Source organism: Schistocerca americana, chromosome 4, assembly GCF_021461395.2.
Source record: "Schistocerca americana isolate TAMUIC-IGC-003095 chromosome 4, iqSchAmer2.1, whole genome shotgun sequence".
In the NCBI taxonomy this organism is placed as follows: Eukaryota; Metazoa; Arthropoda; class Insecta; order Orthoptera; family Acrididae; genus Schistocerca; species Schistocerca americana.
Genome location: NC_060122.1, coordinates 242,490,389 through 242,512,515, shown reverse-complemented (window position 1 = coordinate 242,512,515; position 22,127 = coordinate 242,490,389). Strand labels below are relative to the sequence as shown.

At 38.5% G+C, this 22,127-nt stretch overlaps 1 protein-coding gene across 11 annotated transcripts in view; it reads left to right on the top strand.

Annotated features, from left to right (window-relative positions):
* The window catches only part of LOC124612907 (MKRN2 opposite strand protein), a 155,213-nt gene that overhangs the window by 121,047 nt on the left and 12,039 nt on the right, over positions 1-22,127 (top strand). For all 11 annotated transcript variants that reach the window (XM_047141388.1, XM_047141384.1, XM_047141389.1 and 8 more), the window contains one exon: positions 16,478-16,555. In XM_047141388.1, the coding sequence (XP_046997344.1) occupies positions 16,478-16,555 (78 nt within the window). The remainder of the gene's footprint in view (positions 1-16,477; positions 16,556-22,127) is intronic.

Sequence of the window (22,127 nt, the reverse complement as noted above, 5' to 3'; positions counted from 1 at the left end):
TGTAGTGTATCCCCACCTACCAATAGCATTTACTGGAACAACACTTATGTGAGATTTTGCCGATGTCCGGAGCATCCTGTTCAGCTCAGTGTTATCATGCCTTGCAGCAGTGTTTACCCAGGGCTGATCATGGCGCTGAAAGGCCTCCACAAACCCCACATTTGTGTGCTCAGTTTCTGTTACTATTTTATCCAGGTCACTCCTAATACTGTATCTTGGATTCATAGCCAGGCTGTTTCCTGCTCCCCAAATATAATTACCTGATCTTTCTTCTCAAAGTCCCTGCATAGCTGACCTAAGTTTTCTGTCACCTGGCAAAGGGCTTGCACTTGGTTTCACAAAAGTAGTGACCTGGTACTCTGCACCTAATTTCTCCTGAGCTGCTGGCTCATACCCCTCCCATGACTGCTGCCTATAAGCAGACTTCTTCTTTTCCTATTCTGGTTTGATCCCGACCTGTCTTTTTTCTTTAAGCTAATATTCTGCTTCACCCTACTTTCAACTACATCTGGATGAGGCCCTTCCTCCACTTCAGATAGCAAGCCAAACTGATTTACTAATTGAATTTCTGGAGTTTTTTCAAGTGTTTCCCTTTTTCGCCCTTTGCTTGCTACCTTTTCCCAGTTCCCAGTCTCTTTTTCCTCCCTTAACCTACATAATTCCAAGTTCACGTTTTCTAATTCAGCCTTAAGGGCACAAATTTTTGCCCCTCCTGTTCAACGATTTTTCTGTCCTTCCTACATAATCTACACTGCCACGGAAGAGCCTAATTTTCTACCCTCGTTTCCTCGCCACTACATTCGCCCCAATGAAACCATAACTTACAGTCTACACAGAACACCCCCTCTTTCAAATTTGTACGGCAACCACCACATTTGTCACACATGGTTTGATAGACAAACCTAACACCAAAGCAGAGAATAAGTTGGCACAAGACCACAGTAGTTTCGTAACTTGTAGCCTACTAATCCGTAAAGAAACACTAATGTAAACAAACTTTTAAACTTACTTCCCAAAGGTTTATTACCATGTATCATAACTGCATTTTACATTTATTTTTATGCTTTAATTTAGTATGTGCAGTATTAAGAATTTAGTAGTAACTTATTGTTGAATTAGATGTTATGTTGTCATAGTACTGAACAAATAATACCCTTTAATATGAAACAACTCGTTTCTTAAAAAAGAACCTAAATGTGGAACAAGAACTGTATCTTATTCTTTATGGCAGCTGCTGTTCATTGGCCTCAATGTGATGTAGAGCAAAGTAGAGATTTTATTTGCTCCTCATAACTTATTAACAGTGCGCAAATTGTTGATTACAAATGAAAGAAAAAGGGCTATAAATTAAGAATTGAGAAGATATCCTTTTCTAGAAATTATGTTTTTCATTATTATTTTACTTTGCATTTCCTTACTCTGAGTATTGATTATGCCAAAGAAGTCAAGTTTAGCAGCTCTGTTATATTCTGTTTATAAGATAGCTAAATTTGACAGCCTGCTTTCGCCCACAGTCAACCTCAAATTGGTTTTTATCATCCTTAATTTGCTGAAACTGCATTCAAATGATGTTGCAGCTGTGTGATTCAACCAGACTGCAGCCAAGTAAACTATTAGCAATAGGCAAAAAAGGTATGTTGCTACTCACCATAAAGACGACTCATTGAGATACAGATAGGTGCTAAAAAAAAGCAAGCATTTACACATTAGCTTTCAGCTAAAGCCTTCTTCAGAAAAGGAAGTGCACACACATTCATTCACACAAGCAAGCACAACCTCATGTACACCTGTCCACCATCTCTAGTTGCTCAGACTGGAATTAGAAAAAGCGGTGGTGGAGGGAAGGATCCAGATAGCGAGGGTAGTGAGCCAGCCATTGAAATCAAGCATGTTATGTTCAGCTGCATTTTGTGCCACAGGGTGGTCTACTTTGCTCTTGACCACAGTTTGGCAGTGGCTGTTCTTCCTGGTGGACATTTGGTTGGAAGTCACGCCAATATAAAAAGCTGTGCAATGATTGCAGCAGAGCTGGTATATGACATGGCTGTTTTCACAGAAGGCCCGGCCTCTGATGGGGTAGGCTAAACCTCTCATAGGATTGGAGTAGCAAGAACTGAGTGGGTGGATTGGGCAGGTCTTGCACCTGGGTCTTGTACAGGTATCCCTGTGGCAAGGGGTTGCGATTGGGAGCGGCATATGGGTGAATTATGATGTATCTTCCTGTTCCTCAAGACATGTTGTGGGTTTCCATACTCTCTTGAATAAAAGCCAGATCACCAGACAAAAAGTTGATAGATCTTGCAGACGTGCCCATAACTTTGTGACAGTTGCTAAGCTTCATGAGGTATTCCTTGGTTCATCTTTTCCAAAAGCGATTTACTACCTTTTGATGTATTTTGAATTTGTTGGTCAGGTTGTGTGTGACAGACACATTTAGTAGCCCTTCACCATCTAGAAAGTGTGCTGGTGTCAGAGGTTGTACATCATCTTCAAGAGAGGAGGCCTTGAGTTTACTGCAGCTTCAGTGTAGACCAAGGAGGTGTAGAATTGTTGTAAAGTTAATCTTGGCTGCCCCAACACTTCTCATAAGCATTGCTTGGTGGCCCCACTAATGTGCCCATGGGGTGATGGACTTCTAAGTGATTCCATTTTTGGCGAGGAAGTGATGGGTCTCTGAGGTGGTCAGTGAGTTGTATAGTTCACACGATTCTACGATGGTGGCATGAAAGGTATTTGCATTGTCAGTGTTGATGATGCTCGGCAATCCATATTTACTAACAAATCTCTAAAAACATCAAAAATATGTTGATGTTCATATGGGAGTAAATTTGTAAATGTATTGTGCATATTGTTGCGCAAGTTCTGTTATCCTGATTATGTGGGTGATACGCACTACAAGAAGAATGACATGTCCCGATAAGCAAGAACAATAGAACTTTATTACTGACACAGCAAATTACCCCCTGATAATAGCTTCTGAATAGCTTCTGAACAAATGCAACTGAAAGATCATGCTGTCTCATGACAGCTGGGTTATTCAATAACTATTCTTGAAGGTACAGTTGAGTAGACAGTCCATCACAGTAAGGAAACTCTGCCGTAGGAAATGTCCGTATCTGATACATTATCTGTGTCTTGGTTCCAACTGGCATGTGCTGCACTCTGACAAACTGTGCCTGGTGAACATTGATGCCGAACTCTCGAATTGGAACTGACTTGCATCTTCTAAAGCCATTCGGTGAAGGAATACTGAGAACTTGTGCTCCTATCACATGGCCTGTGGAGGTGTGTGCTAGTGGCAGTAAAAGGTCTGGATGGACTCATGTGATTTGCAAATGGAGGAGCTCCAGTTTGTTGCCATTTTTGGAGTCTTCATGATCTTGCATGGTAAAAATGTATGTAGGACCTTTTTAGTGGCTTGAAAACCTGTAAGCATCCAAAATCCTTTCCAAAGTTCAGATAACACGATTTGGAGATTTGGACATCAAGGTAATAAAGATCAGTATGTGTTAGAAAGAAGAAGAGTCTCATAAAGTGATAAAGGAATACTGGACGTCATTGCTTACTGGTGAAGTCTCCAAACTGTAATCTATCTCCCTTGAAGAATTCCATCTTCAATTGATGGGTGAAAGCATCAAATTTTAGGGTCTTCTAAGAGATGGGTTTACCATTCTAGAGTGTGTGGATTTCCTGTGTGAAACATTGGCGTCAGGCTATTCTGAGCTGGTAAGTATGTGCATTTGCAAGCTCAACTCCTGTTAACTCTCCAGCGAGTTTATCTTTGTGACAAATGCTATGTATGAAATGAAGAATCCATCTGGTTGGTCGAAGTAGTCTCCAATAGGAACTGAGTTTGGAAATTTCTATGAGGATGGAGGTATAGTAAGTGTCATCACATATTTTATGTTTCCTTATCGTTCTTGGTGAGCAAGCCATGGTGGTTCTTTCCACCAAACATACACAGATTATATGCAATTGCCAAGAAGCCCCATGTTAGGTGATCTACTGGGTTATCATGTCCAGGACAATGTCAGTGTCTCAATTGTGTGTGTGTGTGTGTGTGTGTGTGTGTGTGTGTGTGTGTGTGTGTGTGTGTGTGTGTAACAAAATATGTGAATCTGAACATTGTGATTGTTAGTATTTAATATCCCTCATGGGATACAAATGCAAGACATTGAAGGTAAAGTGGACTTCCAAGTATTCCATTGATTTGGCAGATTGGTGAATAGCAGTTCATTCCAGTCCATCCCTCTACACCATGTTTCTCAGAATAATAGTTTCACCTTGACTGCGACAGGAGAAATCAGTCCCAAGTTGGTCATAAAACTTAGCTGTGCTCTGTAACAGTTTCTGGTTGGTAGTATGTCCACCATGTAAATTTTCTGTAACATCTTCCTTGTTGATGTAGAAGCAGTTCATTGCCTTTTTCCAGTATAAACTTGAGTCTCTGTATTAATCTTTACCCTTTGGCTCTCCATATGTCTTGCAACGTATCTAAAATACTGACCCATTTTGTCAATTGAAAGTTCAAAAATTGTATGAGATCTATTAGTTCATAATATATGGCAGTAGTTTCATTGTTGTTGTCTGTGCCAAATGAAAAATCATTCATGAAAACATTGTTGGCCAGTAGCTGCGCAGCAATGGAAAATTCAGTCTCATGTCTAAAAACACATTCTTTTATGTTATGGGAAACAAGAATGGACTAGATTTCAGGACAAATGGAAATTTAGTGAAACAGTAAGTCGTTCATTGTATGGTAGTTTCCGTGACTGTCTTGAAAAACGTGCCATAAACATCTTGTCAAATTCTGTCATATTTGTGCAATACAGGTTGCAGAAATGCTTGGGTATCTCACTAATAACAGCCATGGAATGTAAGCAGAACCATAATAGAACAGGAAGTGTTTCTACAGAAGATTTGGTCACACCTCTAATGCATTGTTGAGAGAGGGCATATTGATCTCATGAGAAGATGAGTTGAAAACAATCCTCCATTTTGTTTATCAAGTTTCTCATTTATAACTGCCTGATGCTGAAGATAGAACATGATGTTACTGAGGTCTTCAGGACGATTGAGTTTTACATGGTTCGTTCTTTGTAATGTAGTCTAACATAAGAGGGTGTTAGGTACCCTTTAAGATGTTGCTAAGAAGTCTTTTATGTAAACTACAAAATGTAAGGAATCAGTCATTAGAATGTAGAATAATATTTTGTTACTTACCATACAGCGGAGATGCTGAGTCGCAATAGGCACAACAAACAACAAAAAGATTCACACAATTATAGCTTTTGGCCATTAAGGCCTTTGTCAGCAGTAGACACACACACACACACACACACACACACACACACACACACACACGCACACACGCACACACACAACGCTTCGGGTCTCTGAGACTGCAGACGTGTGTACAAGTTGCAGCATCTCCGCTATCTGGTGAGTAGCAACTTTCCTTCTCTGGTATTGTTACATTCCATCCTGGATTTTCCATTGTTTTATTTTGTTACTTAGGTAGATGAATGACTGTTTGATGATCATTCACAAGATAAGTTGTGTGAAACTGAAGGACAGAATCTTTGTTGATCTTTTCAGCATACTCAATTATCCCATTTGTCTCTAGGTCCCAAAATGGCCTCAGTTCATTGTCTGTGGGTACATGAGTCGGAAGTACAAAGGTAACAATAGCTAAATTTGCACAGACGTCAGATCTGCTTCCATTGAGGATCCAACCAGATATAATGGAAATATATCAATATATTTAGAAATGCTGATCGGTAGACTTTCAGTGATAGCCCTCCAATAATGATCACTACCAGTTAAAAGTTCAGTGAGCATGTCTTGTTGGAAATATGCATTTGGGTCAGCTAATTGCAGTATGTGGACATGTGGCATATTTTTAATATCTTGTAGAACTCTGAGCTGAAGAATGAAGCAGTGGTCATACGCATTATTCCACACTTCTCTAGTTTTGAAATTGACAAGTCTACTCTGTCATGAGGAGGGAATATGTGTTTCTAAGGTGTAAACACGAAGTTCTCATTGAGTGGAGGCAGGCAATTTCAGATCTTCTGTTAATGGCTTTGCTATTAAGGGTGCATTGCTTCAGTTGAGTAGCACAAATTGAGAAAGTTTACTTGGTCCTGATGGTCCTATATTTCACATTGGAGCTGTTTACAAAAATGTGAAGCCTAGCTTAGTTGCATCAATTTTACTAACAGAAGTGACATTTCTCTGTACTTCAGAGATCTTACATGTCATGCCTTGGATGCATTTTGACTTGCGATGTGGTTTTTTACAGTTGCTCTAAATGCTCTACCTTTCTTTCCGCATTTTGAAGCTTTATGTCCTGAGTTTAGATATAGTACTTTTCAGTTTCAGTTTTCATTTAATGATGTCAGTAATTTTATTACATTATGGACCCAATGACCACATTCTTCACAAAAGGCCCAAAATGGCACATAATTTTTATTGCTTTTGGCTAATGTTTGTTTCTAATTACCATGGATATGTAGGGCTGCTGTCATGAGAATGTGAGTCGACCTTTTATTGTCAAAGTGGATCATCTGCAAAGTAAGTGCTGTGTCTGTTTCTGCCCCTATGAAATCCATCAACCGAAGTACATCCCATTCTGAAAGATTGGTTTGCTTGGTATTTAAGCCAGCATTGGCCTATAATGCCAGAAAAGTTCTGAAAATTTTTGGTGCTATTACACACCCATTAGCGTTTACGTCTTCACTGAGTATGCACAAAAGATGGATGCAGCGATTGCAATTGGTAAACGTAGACTTAAGTAATTTGAAAAGTGTATTGGTTCAATAGAGTCCAAATAATCCAGGTGAACTTGCGTGATTCTATTTTTATTACCAAAGCATTTTGTGAGAGTTCTTAGATTGGTCAGAGATCACAGCGATATCATCAACAAAATACTAGGTTGATGCATAAGCTCTTAGCATTTTTCCATAAGTTTTTTAGACACAACAGATACACGTAACAGAGACTTTATCATCAATAATATATTCTCCTTCACTATTTACAACAGTCTGCCAGTGCTGGTGAACTTTTTGATCCCACGACTGCAGAAATCACTTAGTTGTGACGTGAAGAACTCGTCAAGCAATGTCCAGAGCACTTTTTCATCTGGAAAGGAAGTTCCTTGAAGGTTATTTGATAGATAGCAGAAAAAATGAAAATCTGAGGGCACAGGATCTGGCGACGAATAATATGGGTACTCAATGACTCCTCTGTAATGTTTTTTGTCAGTCTAGTAGGATGCAGGCAGATGTTATCGAGGAGTAGTAGCACTTCACACAGTCTTCCTGGTTGTTGTTCTCAGTTGTTGACAATAAATGCCAGCGGTGGTAGTTATACCTTGGAAAAGCAGTTTGTAGTACACCATACCATCACATAATGTTATCTTTTGTAGATGCACGCAAGTCTTTGTACAGGGAGTTGCTGGATTGCTCAGGCTCAACCATTCCTCTTTCCCTAATGTTAGCATAAAGATACCATTTCTCGTCAACAGTAATTGATACAGGATAGAAATGGTTGGTGTTGCTCACAAGCCAATTGGTGACAAACAAGCAGAGATGCATATATTACCACCTGGCAATTTTTGTGATTTTGGCTTGGAGCGTGCAGTACCCAGACACCCGATTTTTGAGCCTTTCCCATTGCATGCAAATGTCACACAATGTTGGAATGATCACAGTTCATCACTTTTGCCAGTTCTTTGATGTGGATCATTGTGGATTAATGTGTTTAAATGCTCTTCATCAAATCTCAAATGTCTTCCTGAATGCGGAGAGTGAATAATGTCAAAACTATCCTCCTTAAAACGAGAAAGTCATTTTCTTGCTGTGCTCTATCCAATGGCGTTATCCCCATACATGGCACAAATATTTCTCACTGCCTCTGCTGCTGTCTCCACACTACTAAACGTAAACAGAAAAATAAATGGGAAATGTTCCAATTTCTCCATTTGGCACTCTGGTTTCTAGTATCCACAGCTCCACTCACTATCTCCAAATAACAAAACAACAATATATAAACTGAAATAGCAACAGTGAACTATAAATAAAGAATGACTTTCGATAAATAAACCATAGCAACTTGACTAAGGAATGATTCCAGTACAATGCAACTCTTTATTTACAATTATAAATCTTACATTACAAGGGGTTTATGATAAGTCATATCACATATATCAACATCACATCCACTCAAAGATATAAGTATCTTTGTTTATATCAATTCCCTACATGCATTGCTACTAACATCTGCCGGATGGAAAGGTCCTTGTAATTCCTTTGCTGGTTCGTTACCTCCCACATTATCTAACAGCTTTACTGCCAGTCTAGCTGCAGCCCGCCCTACTGCTTATCTTCACTTTTCTGTTTTATGGCTTTTTGTGGTACACGAAGTGGACCTGTGTGAATTGTTATGTTTTCAGGGGATTTCACATCCATTATAAGAAAGCAAACTACAAGAGAATTATGTGGTGAAACAACAAAACTGATTAAAATGAAAAGTTCTCAGCTGTTGTATTTACCCACAGACAGAAATAGAAATTACATGATACCTTAAAGTGTACAAATAAGGTGTTTAGATTTATAATTTCACAACAGAAGAAAGTAGTGGCAATATTTAGAAGAAGAACAGATTATGTCAAACTGAGACAATCTTTTGCTACGAGAGTGATTAATGCACAGAGTTAAGGAAGTATAGCATATAACATGAGAGTATAAAGCAAATATTTTGTAAACAGAGTATCCAGTATTTTGGGGTACCAAATGGGTTCTTGTTTTCTTCACATGCTAGTGCAGATTGAAGAATGGATATTGTTAACTAGTGGTCCCAAACGAACTGAGTTTCGTGTACAAATTGTATAGGTTTTATGCCAATGGAAAAATTGCTTTAAGACAACAATTTTCATATGAATGCACTCCTACAGTCTTGGATACAGGATGTCTAAGAGATGGTGGATGTCATTTTGGCATTAATGTTCTCTGCTACATCCATCAGCTGGCACCACTAGATAATGGACGTTGCTGGTAATGAGACTGAATCAGTTCCCATCTCATCACATTCCATGTTGCTTAACAGGGAAGATGGCTGCTTATTGTACTGCTAATAAGATCAACACTTTGAGGGGTCCATTAGGTAACAGAAGAAATTTGTTTTTAAACATTATCCTTCTGGAACAACACTAACCGATGTTGTGGCTGGGTTGGATGTATGTTACTCTGTTCAGTTTCGCCTCAACAAACATTATGGGTTTGTAGTCACCATAGACTATGCCTTACTACACCATACCATGTTTGGTGTTAATACTGCTTGCTGTTGCTTTAGAGGCCTGGGATTCTTGTCTCAGTGGCATCTCTCACTACAGTGCTGGAGAAGGTGCATGGTGGTCATATGTGAGCAGAAGCCTGGCTGATGGCACTTGTGCTTGCTCATCTTAGAGCAAGTGGTTCCTGATAGTCTGGTTACACTTTGCATCACTAGCTCTTAATTTTTACTTTGGTTCCTCTGTGGCTCTCAGTCCAGGCATGAGACTGTGCACACCTGTCATCTAGAACCAGTGTAACAAAAATATTGCAATGTTTCTCTTGAAATTAGTATTGGCACTTTTTGCCCCATTTAGAAATTTGTCAGCAGTGGACTTCTCGGAACTTCAGTGAAACACCACATATCTGAAACTACTGTGCCATAACTTTTGTTTATGTTTGTAAAAATATTAGCTGTCTCATAGCTTTGGAGTATTTTTACTCATAAATATACAGGTTCGGTTGAGAATTTTGAGTAGAGAACAGCTGTAATTACTTTCACTTGCAGAACAAAACTTTATAATTATTAAGTCACAGATAGCTTTCGTTCAGTAGTACATGAGAAAATAATTTTCTTTCATCACTTTCAATATTTTCACTTGTATGGAGTTCCAATAATTTCAGGTCATGGATGTGAACTATTTAAAGTTCTTCAGATAAAATTCACTAAATTTGCCTACATATATTTTTTTTCTGATAAATCTTCTCAGACCAGTGTTTATTGTCTGCAGATAGCGGTCATGTGTGTGTGAGATGTGCTTACTTCTGTGAATCCATGTGTGTTTTTCTTTTCTTATGAAGGCTTGGCTGAAAACTTATTGTGTAACAGTCTTTTCATTGTACCAGTCTGCAACTCAATGTGCCATCCTTACAATGAGTAGTAATCTACTGTTCCCATAATTTTTAAGTAAGATTTTCAAACAATGGAAAACCTAGGATGGAATGTAACAATATTGTGAGAAGGAAAATTACTACTCGCCGTATAGCGGAGATGCTGAGCATTTCCACTATATGGCGAGTAGCAACTTTTCTTCTCAAAATATTGGTAACAAGGATTTTATTGGATTGAATGCAGTGCCACACACCCCGTAAAATTTTAGCTTTTTCAAAATAATCTTGTGATCAACTAAATCATAAACTTCTGATAAGTTGTAAAATACCCAAATAACAGATTCTTCCCAGTTAGGTGTTTGCAATACATAGTCCACAAGTTCTTGTGTTGCTGAAGTAGTGGATTTATTTTTTTGGCATCTATGTTGGCTTCTGCCTACGATATTTTGTGACATAAGGAAGCTTATTAGTCTGCCGTTCAGAATGCATTTGAAGGGTCCTGGTATCTTTTTACACGAGTTTGGAAATTTTTCCACTTAAATCAGATTGAAACAGCCAAATATTGATTCCAGTTCATTTTTCCTGTCAGAATCTTTTTAAGAAATGTGCATTTAAATCTCCACGCACTATTAACTGTTTCTTTTTGTCTGACAGGTTGCTAAAGTTTTGTAAAGGGAATCTGTTGACCCTTAAAATTACAAGAAAAGTATTCATTACATATATAGCAACTCCTTGTTTTTCTATATTCACTCTGCACGGAAATGATGGCAGTCTGTAATCCCTTGTATTTAAGTTCTCTATCCCTGTGAGTACATAGTGCTAAAAAAAGACAAAGAAAATCTGTCGCCTCAGAATTCTCCACATCTTCTAGGCATACAAGAAGCTCATCTACATTGCTTTTTAGTACCCTAATGTTCTGATGAAACAAACTTTTGCTTTCTTGGAAACTGTTACATATATGGTTGTGTTCTGTTCTAATTTCTGTCAAGCCTATGACTCCAGTAATCACAAGGATTTTGCCTTGTGTGCATCTAGCTCCTCTTACACTTTCTGCAAGTGCAGGCCATTATTTATGCATAACCCATTGCAACAACATGCACAGCACAAATATGAGACTGTTTTTCAGTCAGAAAGGTATAAGATCCCTCTTCCTCCCTCCCACTGCTGATATCTCCAATCACAAATAAAATAAACCTACAAAACTGAACAATCAATAACCCAACAACTGAAAAGAGCACTCCAGACAACCTCACAAACAGCCCGCCCTACTCATTCCACATGTTGCAGGACTTACCAGTAAACTGGGAGGTGGTATGTGGTGGCGGTAGATGGATGGGAGGATTGCACAGTAGGTACATTGTTGTATTTTTTTTGTGTGTTGAGTCTTTTCTTAATAGCTTTTTACTTTTTATCTCAGTCTATCTTTGTTTTCCCCCTACCTCATGTCCTGCTTTCCTTCTCATTCTTAATTGCACTAGTTATTTTACTTCTTATTGCTCTACCACTTAATCAATCTGTACGTGTCACAATATCCTTCTATCATCTCATGGACTGTTGGACCTGGTGGTCTAGCAGGAAAGTATAGAGGTTGGTCTAGCAGGAAAGTGCAGAGGTTGTGGAATCGAATCCTAGCTGGAACACAAAAAAATTTTCTGTCCGCCAGTAATCTAGTCTTCACCTCTCAATGATGAGGTAGTCACCAGGAATGACGCGTGGTTCAGGGTCCACCCTGAACTGCAACTCCCCTTTCCCTGATTGAATAACCGGTGTGCCATACACAATTATTATATCTCAGGAATGTAGCCAGTAACTGAAGTGCAATCCTTGACATCCTGCTCTCTCATACTGGTTGATCTCTATCGTTATGGGGTCTGAGTGGTCTGTCCTTCCTTTCAAACCCTTTACACTGTCTACTTCTTTTCTGCCAATGGGAAGGATGTAATAGTTTTGTAAACCAGAATAGTTTTTTGTACTTTCATGTGTGCATATGAAGTACAAAAACTAAAAACTATTTATGTATATCTATCCTGGCTTGGTCGCTCAGTGGTAGTAAAATGCCAGATGATAGACCCAAATGCCTCAGGTTCAGTCCCCAGTCTGCCCTAGGATTTTTGTCCAATTACTTATCAATTTTGACAATGTTTGTTGATGTGATAAATGGCCAAGTTCCCAGGCATCAGAGTCCCCCATAACAGGCTACGTAAGTCATTTGTAAGGCAGGGGAAGGCAGTGGCATCCCACGTTCAATAGGGCAGTGTCTAATATAGCTACTGGTATATGGTTTACAAACAAACCTTCAGGTCAATGACAGCTTTATATTTGTTATGTGTTTATCAGAAATATTCAGATTTTCATCTTCTGAAGGTAAGTAGTTGGCAACCATTCTGTCTCATAATCTTGTTGTAATGAGCAAGTCTGAACCTGACACATTACTCATTGCTTTATGAGGTGTTTATTTGTACCTAAGAGTATACATTTTTCACATCATCTAACGTGCTTGTGCTGCTGTAATTTTGTGTCTTTGAACTACTTCTGTAAAAATATGTATTAGCTTCTGAGGCTATAAATTGTATAGATACTCAAAGATTTCCTGCAACCTGTGCATATTTTCTATTGTTTAGTAACTTTTGCACTAATAATCAGTCCCTATGTCCCTTTAAAAGCATAATAAAATGCTTATTATTCAGTTTTTTTTTTAACTGGAAAAGCACAAAATTCCCTCAGTGTGTGGAAGCTGTTACACTTTAGCTTGAACTAAGAGGAATACATTCCTCAGGTGAGATTATGGCATAACAGTGGAATCTTATTTCAGTGCATGTGTTTTTGGGCCATAGTCTAACGAAGACCTATTAATTTTTGAATAGTTCTATGTGGATGAAACTGTGCTCACTGATATACTCTAACATTCACTACGATGTTACAGAGATTGGACACCAGATGATAGCATTGGGAGTTTTTCAGAATAGCAATGTGTTTCTAATTTATTTGTTTAAATTTACCTGGCATAAGAATGAACAGCACTAAGCAGATTAAAGACCAATATTACTTGCAGCACTCTTCATACATGTTAATAACACATGAGTTTTGCAGCAGAAGATATCCATGAATTTGAGATTGGATAGTATATTATTACTATTTTTATTATTATTGTTGTTGTTATTATTTTACACCATAGTAATTTGTATACAACAACAAGAATTACTTCAATATTTTGTCCTTGGGATAGACAACCCACTCTCTTGAGCAGTGATAGAAATTGTTTACTGAATCTCAGTGCAGAATGTCATCAAATGTCATTTGAGATGTGAGAAGTTTAAGTAAATAGGTGTACCTTTTCAACTTCCATGTTTACACCAACCCACAAATCATTAAGTGCAAGTCAATTCATCACTCAGCTGGAAAGCGGCGTAGAAAAGAGTGAGGAACTAACCCATAAATATCTTTGACCAAAGATGTAAAGCATTTAGTAGGTTATCAAATTAACTTCAGACACAGATAGAAATCATATCTGCTTGACAACTTGTTCTACTCTGTTGAAGAATTTCTGAATTGTTAATAACCTGATGTATGTTGTAAAACTGACTGATTCCACATCATAGTGAAGGCTCACAGTTATGATCCAAGGAACAAGCAAATAGCTTAACTGTACCAAGAAAGTAATACAAATACGGAGAGATGTTTTTCAGTTATACACAAGTAATCATATTGAACAAAATTAAGTATCAAGTAGTTCTGAAAACTTACAATTTATTTACTACTATGTTGCAAGACGATAAATATGTGTTTCAGAGACCATACCACAACATTACATGTGCACCATGGCTGTCCATATTTCTTTGTAGAGCACTAAAATTGACTAGCTAATTCTACTTATGATGACTGCCAGGCAAATCCATTCTTGTATTGGAGTCCAAATTTTGGCAGTGTCCATCTTATTATTGATTAGAATAAAGTGCACTTTGCAGCTGATGTTTCTAGATGCAGAGTGGATCAACAGCTATAAAAAAAAGTACAGTTCAATGCTATCTTGAATGCTGGTGAAGGACTGGAAGCTGCTGCAAATGGTGGTGGTGTGCAAACCACTTCAAATAATTCAGGGTTATTCTAAATGACGGACCCATTTTCAGAAATTCGTATGTATTCAAGTACAAATCCGAAATGAACAAGCCTTATACCAATGAAAAGAGGAAGTTTCAAAGTTTTTGGTGGGCAGGCGGTGATGGTTTCAGAAATGGCCGGTAGAATTCTCGTGGCAATAGGGCCATCATTCCGTTTCACTGTCAGTTTTGAGTAAGATGGTGACTGTGGAGCACAAGATTTTCTGCATTCTTGGGTTCGTGAAAAATGAGTCACAAATTGCAGTGCAGCAGGCATTTCGTACCAAATTTGGTATTCAACCACCAACTCGCAAAAGCATTAGCCTTTGGTTTAAGCAATTTAAATAGACTGGGAGTGTGTGCAAAGGAAAAAGCACAGGTCGTGTCAGAGGATGATGATCGATGGATTCAACAAAGTTTTGTGTGCAGTCGCAGTAAGTCTACCAATACAGCCAGTCAAGAACTTGGAATGCCCCAACCAACTGTATGGAAAGTTCTGAGACGGTGTTTGCTGTACAAGCCCTACCGATTACAACTTGTGCAGGCTTTCAACCCCAATGACAAAGGGAAGCGTCTCCCATTTTGTGGTTATGTGCTAGCAAAGATGGAGGATGACGCATTTCTACAGCATGTAATTTTTAGCGATAAAGCAACGTTTCACCTTAGTGGAAACGTCAACAGACTCAATGTTCGCATGTGGTGTTTGAAAAATACACATTCACCATTGCAACATGAAAGAGACTCACCGATCAAGTACCTGGACATGTTGGAACAATGGCTGTTGCCTCAAGTTATGGAAGATTCCCTGGGACTTCATTTTTTAGCAAGATGGAGCTCCCACCCATTGGCACTGTGATGTACGAGGCTTTTTGAATGACTCCCTTCCTCAGCGCTGGATCAGTCGCAGGGGACTTTAGGACCTCGCTCTGCACTTCCGGCCACCGAGGTCTCCTGATCTCACACCCTGCGACTATTCCTTATGGTGTTATGTGCCGGAATCTGTGTATGTCCTGCCTCTACTAACCACTCTGAATGATCTGCGGAACCGAATCACTGCTGCTGTGTACACAGTAACAGTAGATATGCTTTTGCATGTGTGGGACAAGTTTGGCTACCGTGTCGATGTTTGACATGCAGCCAACAGAGGCCACATTGAACATTTATAACATTTATCACATTTCCAAGTATTAAATAATTATTAAAAACTAATTAATTACAATTTATTAAATTGACATCAAACATTATGAAAAAAAACTTTAAAATTTCCTCTTTTCGTTGATATAAATCCTGTTCATTTTGGATTTGTACTTCAATGAATATGAAGTTTTGAAAATGGGTCCATCATTTAGAATAATATCTGAGAACTGCAAAAACTTTTACCATATTAAAACTGCTGTGATTTTCAAAAGGACATACACAAAATCTTCCAAATATTGTAACAGGATTTCTTTCAAATGCCTAAAAATCTTAAAGCTTCCTTTGGCATGAAAGTCTCCTTATTCTTTTTTATGACATGGTGACCGGAATAAATTGCAGCAAAAGGAAATTAGAAACACTGGACTCTTTCTTCAAATGCTGCGTGAAGAAGGAAATTGAAATAGCACTGTGGTAGTAGTGTTGAAAAAGGAGTGAATGTATATTACTTTCACTGGTGATTATCAGAGTTCTTTACTGGAAGAACACAGATTTTTTTTTTTTTTTTTTTTTTTTTTTTTTTTTGTATATGGAAATATGGATATTTTTCCTATATAGAGACGGGGGGGATTTTGAGCATGCTACAATGAAGTGTGATACAACTACTAATCGTGTTATATGTTAATTACTGTCCATTTTGTTAATAGCTGTTTGTCTTTTTTTGTAGATAGTGTAATTATTTGTGAAGAAGTATTGTCAAGGTATGATTTTAACAAATTACTCAGCAATCATTTAATTCTGCAAAGACTTGCTTTGTTTACAATTGTTTTGTAATGCACAAAGACACAGCCGTGAAAAGATCTGAAAACATAAATTTTAGTAACAAACATGTATTTCTCTAAGAAGTATTAGTCACTTGTGAAAACCTGTATTGTTTGAGAAATGAAAAACATGTTGAAATATTTTTGTGGATGTTCAGGCTATTGAGGTGCTTAAGAGCATACTTCTAAAGTAAAACTTTATTTGAAAGCAGTGCTTGTTATTAATCTCTCATGTAAAATTTTTCTTTTTCCTTCTGTGCAGGATTCCATACCCATTTGTGCGTGCATCACAGCATTCATGTTGCATAGTTATGAAACCTACAAATGGAGATTTCCTCAAGTAAGCTGTTATTTTTAAATAGTGTTGTGTTGTAAGTAACTTCCTGTTTGAAGAAAAATTAAAGATTTTTTAGCTGCATGCATTTGTGCCTCTATTTATTGGAAAAAAGCTAAGGCATGTTTCTTCATTAACTGTGTATCCCCCTCCATGTTTTGGTAAATGAATGGTAGTGTAAGCTGTTCCAAAACAGTAATTTTTCTATGGTAGGATTTTTTTAAATAGCACTTTCTATCATAATTTGTGATTAGCTAAATTCAGCCCTTGGGTATTATGATATCACATCACACATTAATTATGTGATGCTGACAGCATGTTATGATTGACACAGCAGTGTGGGGAGAGAAACATAATGGTGTCTCTAATAAGAGTTAAGCACAGCCATAGCAGTCAAAGACAGTCGTAATGACAGAGGTGAATGTCATATGAAAAATGAAAAAAGTATAACTCATTTGTGAGCTTTGCAACTATGCCAATATACATAATAGATTAAAATAGGCCAGATAACTGTTTATGAGATGACAAAATCCACTGATAAGTTGCACATTTTTCATTTTATATCTGAAGTAACATTTGTGATAGTTGTGCAGTGATGCAACAGTAAACACTGCACTCACTAATAAACAACCAAATACAGATATACAGCACCATGAATGGGCATTAACTTCAGAGATACAACCCTTACAGGTATTCCAAAATTTTACAGGTCTCTAAAAAATAGCTGATTATAATGATGTTTCTAGCATAGTTTTAAAATCTTGTGCTAACGTAATAGGACTAACCTTAAGTGAACTTTGTAATCAGTTACACAAGGCTTATTCCCAGACAGTCTTAAATCTGCTGTAGTGCCACTCATCTATAAAACAGGATAAGTAAACCACCTCTGATTAAGATATACACTGGCTGACAAAAAAAGTGAAGCACAAAGCACCCTGAAGGGGAGGATGAAATGAAATGAAATTTCCCTTTTTGAGACAGTATATGTTGATATTTCAGTGAGTACAAAATCTAGTCAAATTACTGGTACTAAGAAATTGTTAGTATGAGTCCACTTATCAGTATGATGTTGCATCCCCTTTGATGTTCACAGTGATTTGCAGAATATAGATTTAGCTGTAGATGATAGCTGAACAGGCATAAAAGTGGTTCACAGCCATTAGTTTAAGTCTTAATCTCACAAGAAATTGTAATACTTGACTTCAAACAAGAATGACCTGTTGTCACAAGGAGACATTAATGGTCACACACTAAATGAAACACTGCAAAATCACTTCAGGTCCAGTTGGTTAGTATGTTAAATGGAGTCAACTTGTAGATAAACCAATCAAGAAGCTTAATTCAGTGTGTTTGCCCTTAGAAGCATTTCTCATTGTGTTGACCTAAGGACAGTTGTGTTGGCTTATTTTGAGTGAACTGTAAGAATATTGTGCAAAGTAGATAACTGTATGTCTTTTAGGAGCCTTTCTTGGAATTTTTATACTAATTTTCCAATACATTTACTTCAGAATGGGGTTTGTGTAGTGTTCACACTGGAATTGTGTACTCTGGTATAAAGTTATTCAGTAATGTTAAAAGCTGCACAACAAGCAGTAATTTGTTTTCAACAGATCTCAGTATTTACTGATGCAGATCACTGTTTAAAAAATCAGTTGGAATCAAGTAAATATCAGGCTATCAACAGGACATCAATAGCAGCTATTTAACCTAAGGAGGCAGCAGTATTGTAAAAGGATACTGTTATTCGACCCTAGATTTTCCATGTTTTAGGGAGGCAGCACTTTTTTTCAGAGTAGTGATGTGTTTCTAATTCATTTGTTTAAATTTAACTGGCATAAGGATGAACAGCACTAAGCAGTATAATGACAGTTTATTCGGCTCTACAGAATATTTTTTCATTGAAGGGCACACTGCATCCATTATTGAAGTATTTGGTAAGCATAATTCTAACTTTTTTGAATCATCTGTTTGTTGTCCCAAGGTGTGTTATGATAGTGTACTTTGTGGCTACCAGTCCCTTTCCTGGAAAGTTCTGTTCTCAGTGCCTTCATAGTGTATGCAGTTATTAGTAATATATCTACTTGAAGGTCTTTCTCAAATAATCATCCAGGAAGATAATCATATCTATGTTTTCAGTATTAAATGTTTTGAGTAATACATCCATCAAAAAAAGTTTTGCGTCTCTTTAGTTCCCAAAACTCCTGAAGATAGATGTTGACTGTGGATACTGTATCTCAGACACAGTCCCTTTCACTGTTCAGAGATGTCACTAAACTTGCCCAAAGATGTCATAACTATGCATGAGCAGTGCCTATTAGATGAGGGGGTCCAACAGCTAATCAGTTCGTCATTCCATCAGGAAGGAGGTACACAGCTCATGTTGCCTGTAGCTGAACCACACCTAGACGGTCAATACTGCGGTTCGATTGTGTCCACAATGTTACTTTGTGCCAGAAAGGGCTCTCAACAAGGGAAGTGTCCAGGTGTATCCGAGTGAATCAAAGTTATGTTGTTCGGACATGGAGGAGATACAGAGAGACAGGAACTGTCGATGACATGTCTTACTCAGGCTGCCCAAGAGCTACTATTGCAGTGGATGATCGCTACCTACCAATTATGGCTTGGAGGAACCCTGACAGCAACGCCACCATGTTGAACAGTGCTTTTTGTGCAGCCACAGAACATAGTGTTATGACTCAGATTGTGCGCAATAGGCTGCCTGATGCACAACTTCACTCTCGGCATACATAGCGAGGTCCATCTTTGCGACCACGACACCATGCAGCGCGGTACAGATGGGCCCAACAACATGCCAAATGGACCGCTCGGGATTGGCATCACGTTCTCTTCACCAATAAGTGTCGCATATGCCTTCAACCAGACAGTCGTCGGAGACGTGTTTGGAGGTAACCCGGTCACTCTGAATGCCTTAGACACAATGTCCAGCAAGTGCAGCAAGGTGGAGATTCCCTGATGTTTTGGGGTGGCATTATGTGGGACTGACGTACGCCGCTGGTGGTCATGGAAGGCACAGTAACGGCTGTACAATATCGGCAGCGTATCGGTGAGGCATTCGTCTTCATGGATGACAATTCACACCCCCATTGTGTGCACGTCTTGTGAATGATTTCCTTCAGGATAATGACATTGCTCAACAAGAGTGGCCAGCATGTTCTCCAGACATGAACCCTATGGAACATGCCTGGGATAGATTGAAAAGGACTGTTTATGGTCGATGTGACTCACCAACCACTCTGGGGGATCTACGCCAAATCGCTGTTGAGGAGTGGGACAGTCTGGACGAACAGTGCCTTGATGAACTTGTGGAGAGTATGCCATGACGAATACAGGCATGTGTCAATGCAAGAGGACGTGCTACTGGATATTAGAGGTACCGACGTGTACAGCAGTATGGACCATCACCTCTGAAAGTCTCGCTGTGAGGTGGTACAACATGCAATGTGTTGTTTTCATGAGCAGTAAAAAGGGTGGAAATGATGTTTATATTGATCTCTATTCCAATTTTCTGTACAGGTTCCAGAACTCTCGAAACTGAGGTGATACAAAACTTTTTTTGGTGCGTGTATTAGGAAACACACCTACAGAATTTCAAACACATTCTCTGCTGCCTATTTTGCTTATGATAATCTGTAATTAAAAATCTTTATTTCATGCATTACATTCTTCTGTAGAAATGGATTTCAGTAGATGTGAATGCATTGCAAACACATCATGACATGGGAAAATGTGAGATGCTGAGACACTTGTACCTTGTAACAATGGTGGACTAGCTTTACATAAAATCGCATTTGTTTTAGAACTCCACAATCAGAAATACTTACATTCACGCCTGTATGATTATACATGATTTCTTAATTATCAGTGGTAATTCCAAATATCATCGTCATCACCACCACCAGAAGTTGTTGTGCTCTTTGCTGAACTTTGTGACCCATGAATCGAGCGTCTGCATCCTGGATGATTACCAGCTTTTCTTAGAACTTGCTGAAGAGGTAGACACAAGACCGTGATTTCATCAGTCCACTTTTCCGCTGCTCTTCCTCTTATTCACTTGCCCTCGATCTTCTCTTCCATGATTATTTTTTCCAGGTTTTCTCCATCTCTTCTCACAGTATGGCCAAAGAACTGGAGAATTTTTTGGTTGACACAAAAAGAAAGGTGCATCAAGAAATTGAATTGCTCAATAATGGACTCATTTGTTCGTCTTTCAGTCCATTTTCTGCGCAGCATCCTCCACAAGCACCAAAGCTCAAATACATTGATGCACTGTTTGTCTCTGCCTTGAAGGGTCCATGTCTTGCAACAATAAAAGAAGACAGAAAACTTGGGTGTTTTAACAAGCCAGACCTTTGTGGTGTTCATTATTGCTCTGTTCTGTCAGGTCTTGGTGAGCTTCTTCGTAGCCACTCACCCTAGCGTTATCTGTCTTCTTATCTTATCTTCACAGCTTCTCGTGTCACAGATAGTTGACCCAAGATAGACGAAAGAATGCATGACTTCCAGTTCCTTTAATTGACCTGTGAGTTGAAACTGTACTCCTCGATCAACTATCATGAGTTTGGACTTACTGAGATTGAGATTGAGGTCCAGTCCATATGATAGACGAATTTCCATTACTTTTGTTAATAGCTCAGCAAGTTCATCTTCAACACTGGCTAAAAGCATTGTGTCATTAACAAATCAGAGGTTGTAAATAATTCTATCACCAATTGAGATGACTTAAGTCCAAACAAATGGTTCAAATGGCTCTGAGCACTATGGGACTTAACATCTGAGGTCATCAGTCCCCTAGAACTTAGAACTACTTAAACCTAACTAACCTAAGGAGATCACACACATCCATGCCTGAGGCAGGATTCGAACCTGTGACCGTTCTGGTCGCGCGGTTCCAGACTGAAGCGCCTAGAACCGCTCGGCCACATCGGCTGGCTAGTCCAAACAACAAGAGCATTTCTAATGTCATGTTATGCATAGATGTTGTACAGTCTGGAAGATAGATCACAACCCTATCTTATGCCTTTTGATACACTGAAGAAATCAGATGTGCCAGCATTTCTCTTCACAGCTGTGAGGTGATTATTGTATAGAATTCTGATCAGTGCTGTCAAATGTTGTGGGACATTGAACTCAGCAATCAGCTGCCACAACTCTTCCCACAAAACACAGTCAAAGGCTGCCCTACAGTCATTGAAGCAGATGAAGACAGGAACACAGAACTCTCTCTCACGATTTCTCGATTATTTGTTATGTTTTGAGCATCCATTCACAAGTTCCTTTTGCTTCAACAACACCTGCTTGTTCTGTGGATATGTGAGGCTGAATGTATGGCTTCAAATGTTACTTTCTTTCTAGCTGACTTAAATTTAACTGGCATAAGCATTAATAGCACTAAGCAATATTGTAAAAGTTTATTGTTAATACAGTATATAGATTAATTTCCATGATTTCTTGTACGTTTTGCTAGTGTATTCCTTGACATGATTGCATGTCACTGAAGGTTCTACTTCTTGATGGGATTTTATGGAATGTGATGAATTTGGTTGGGCTTCACTCTTAT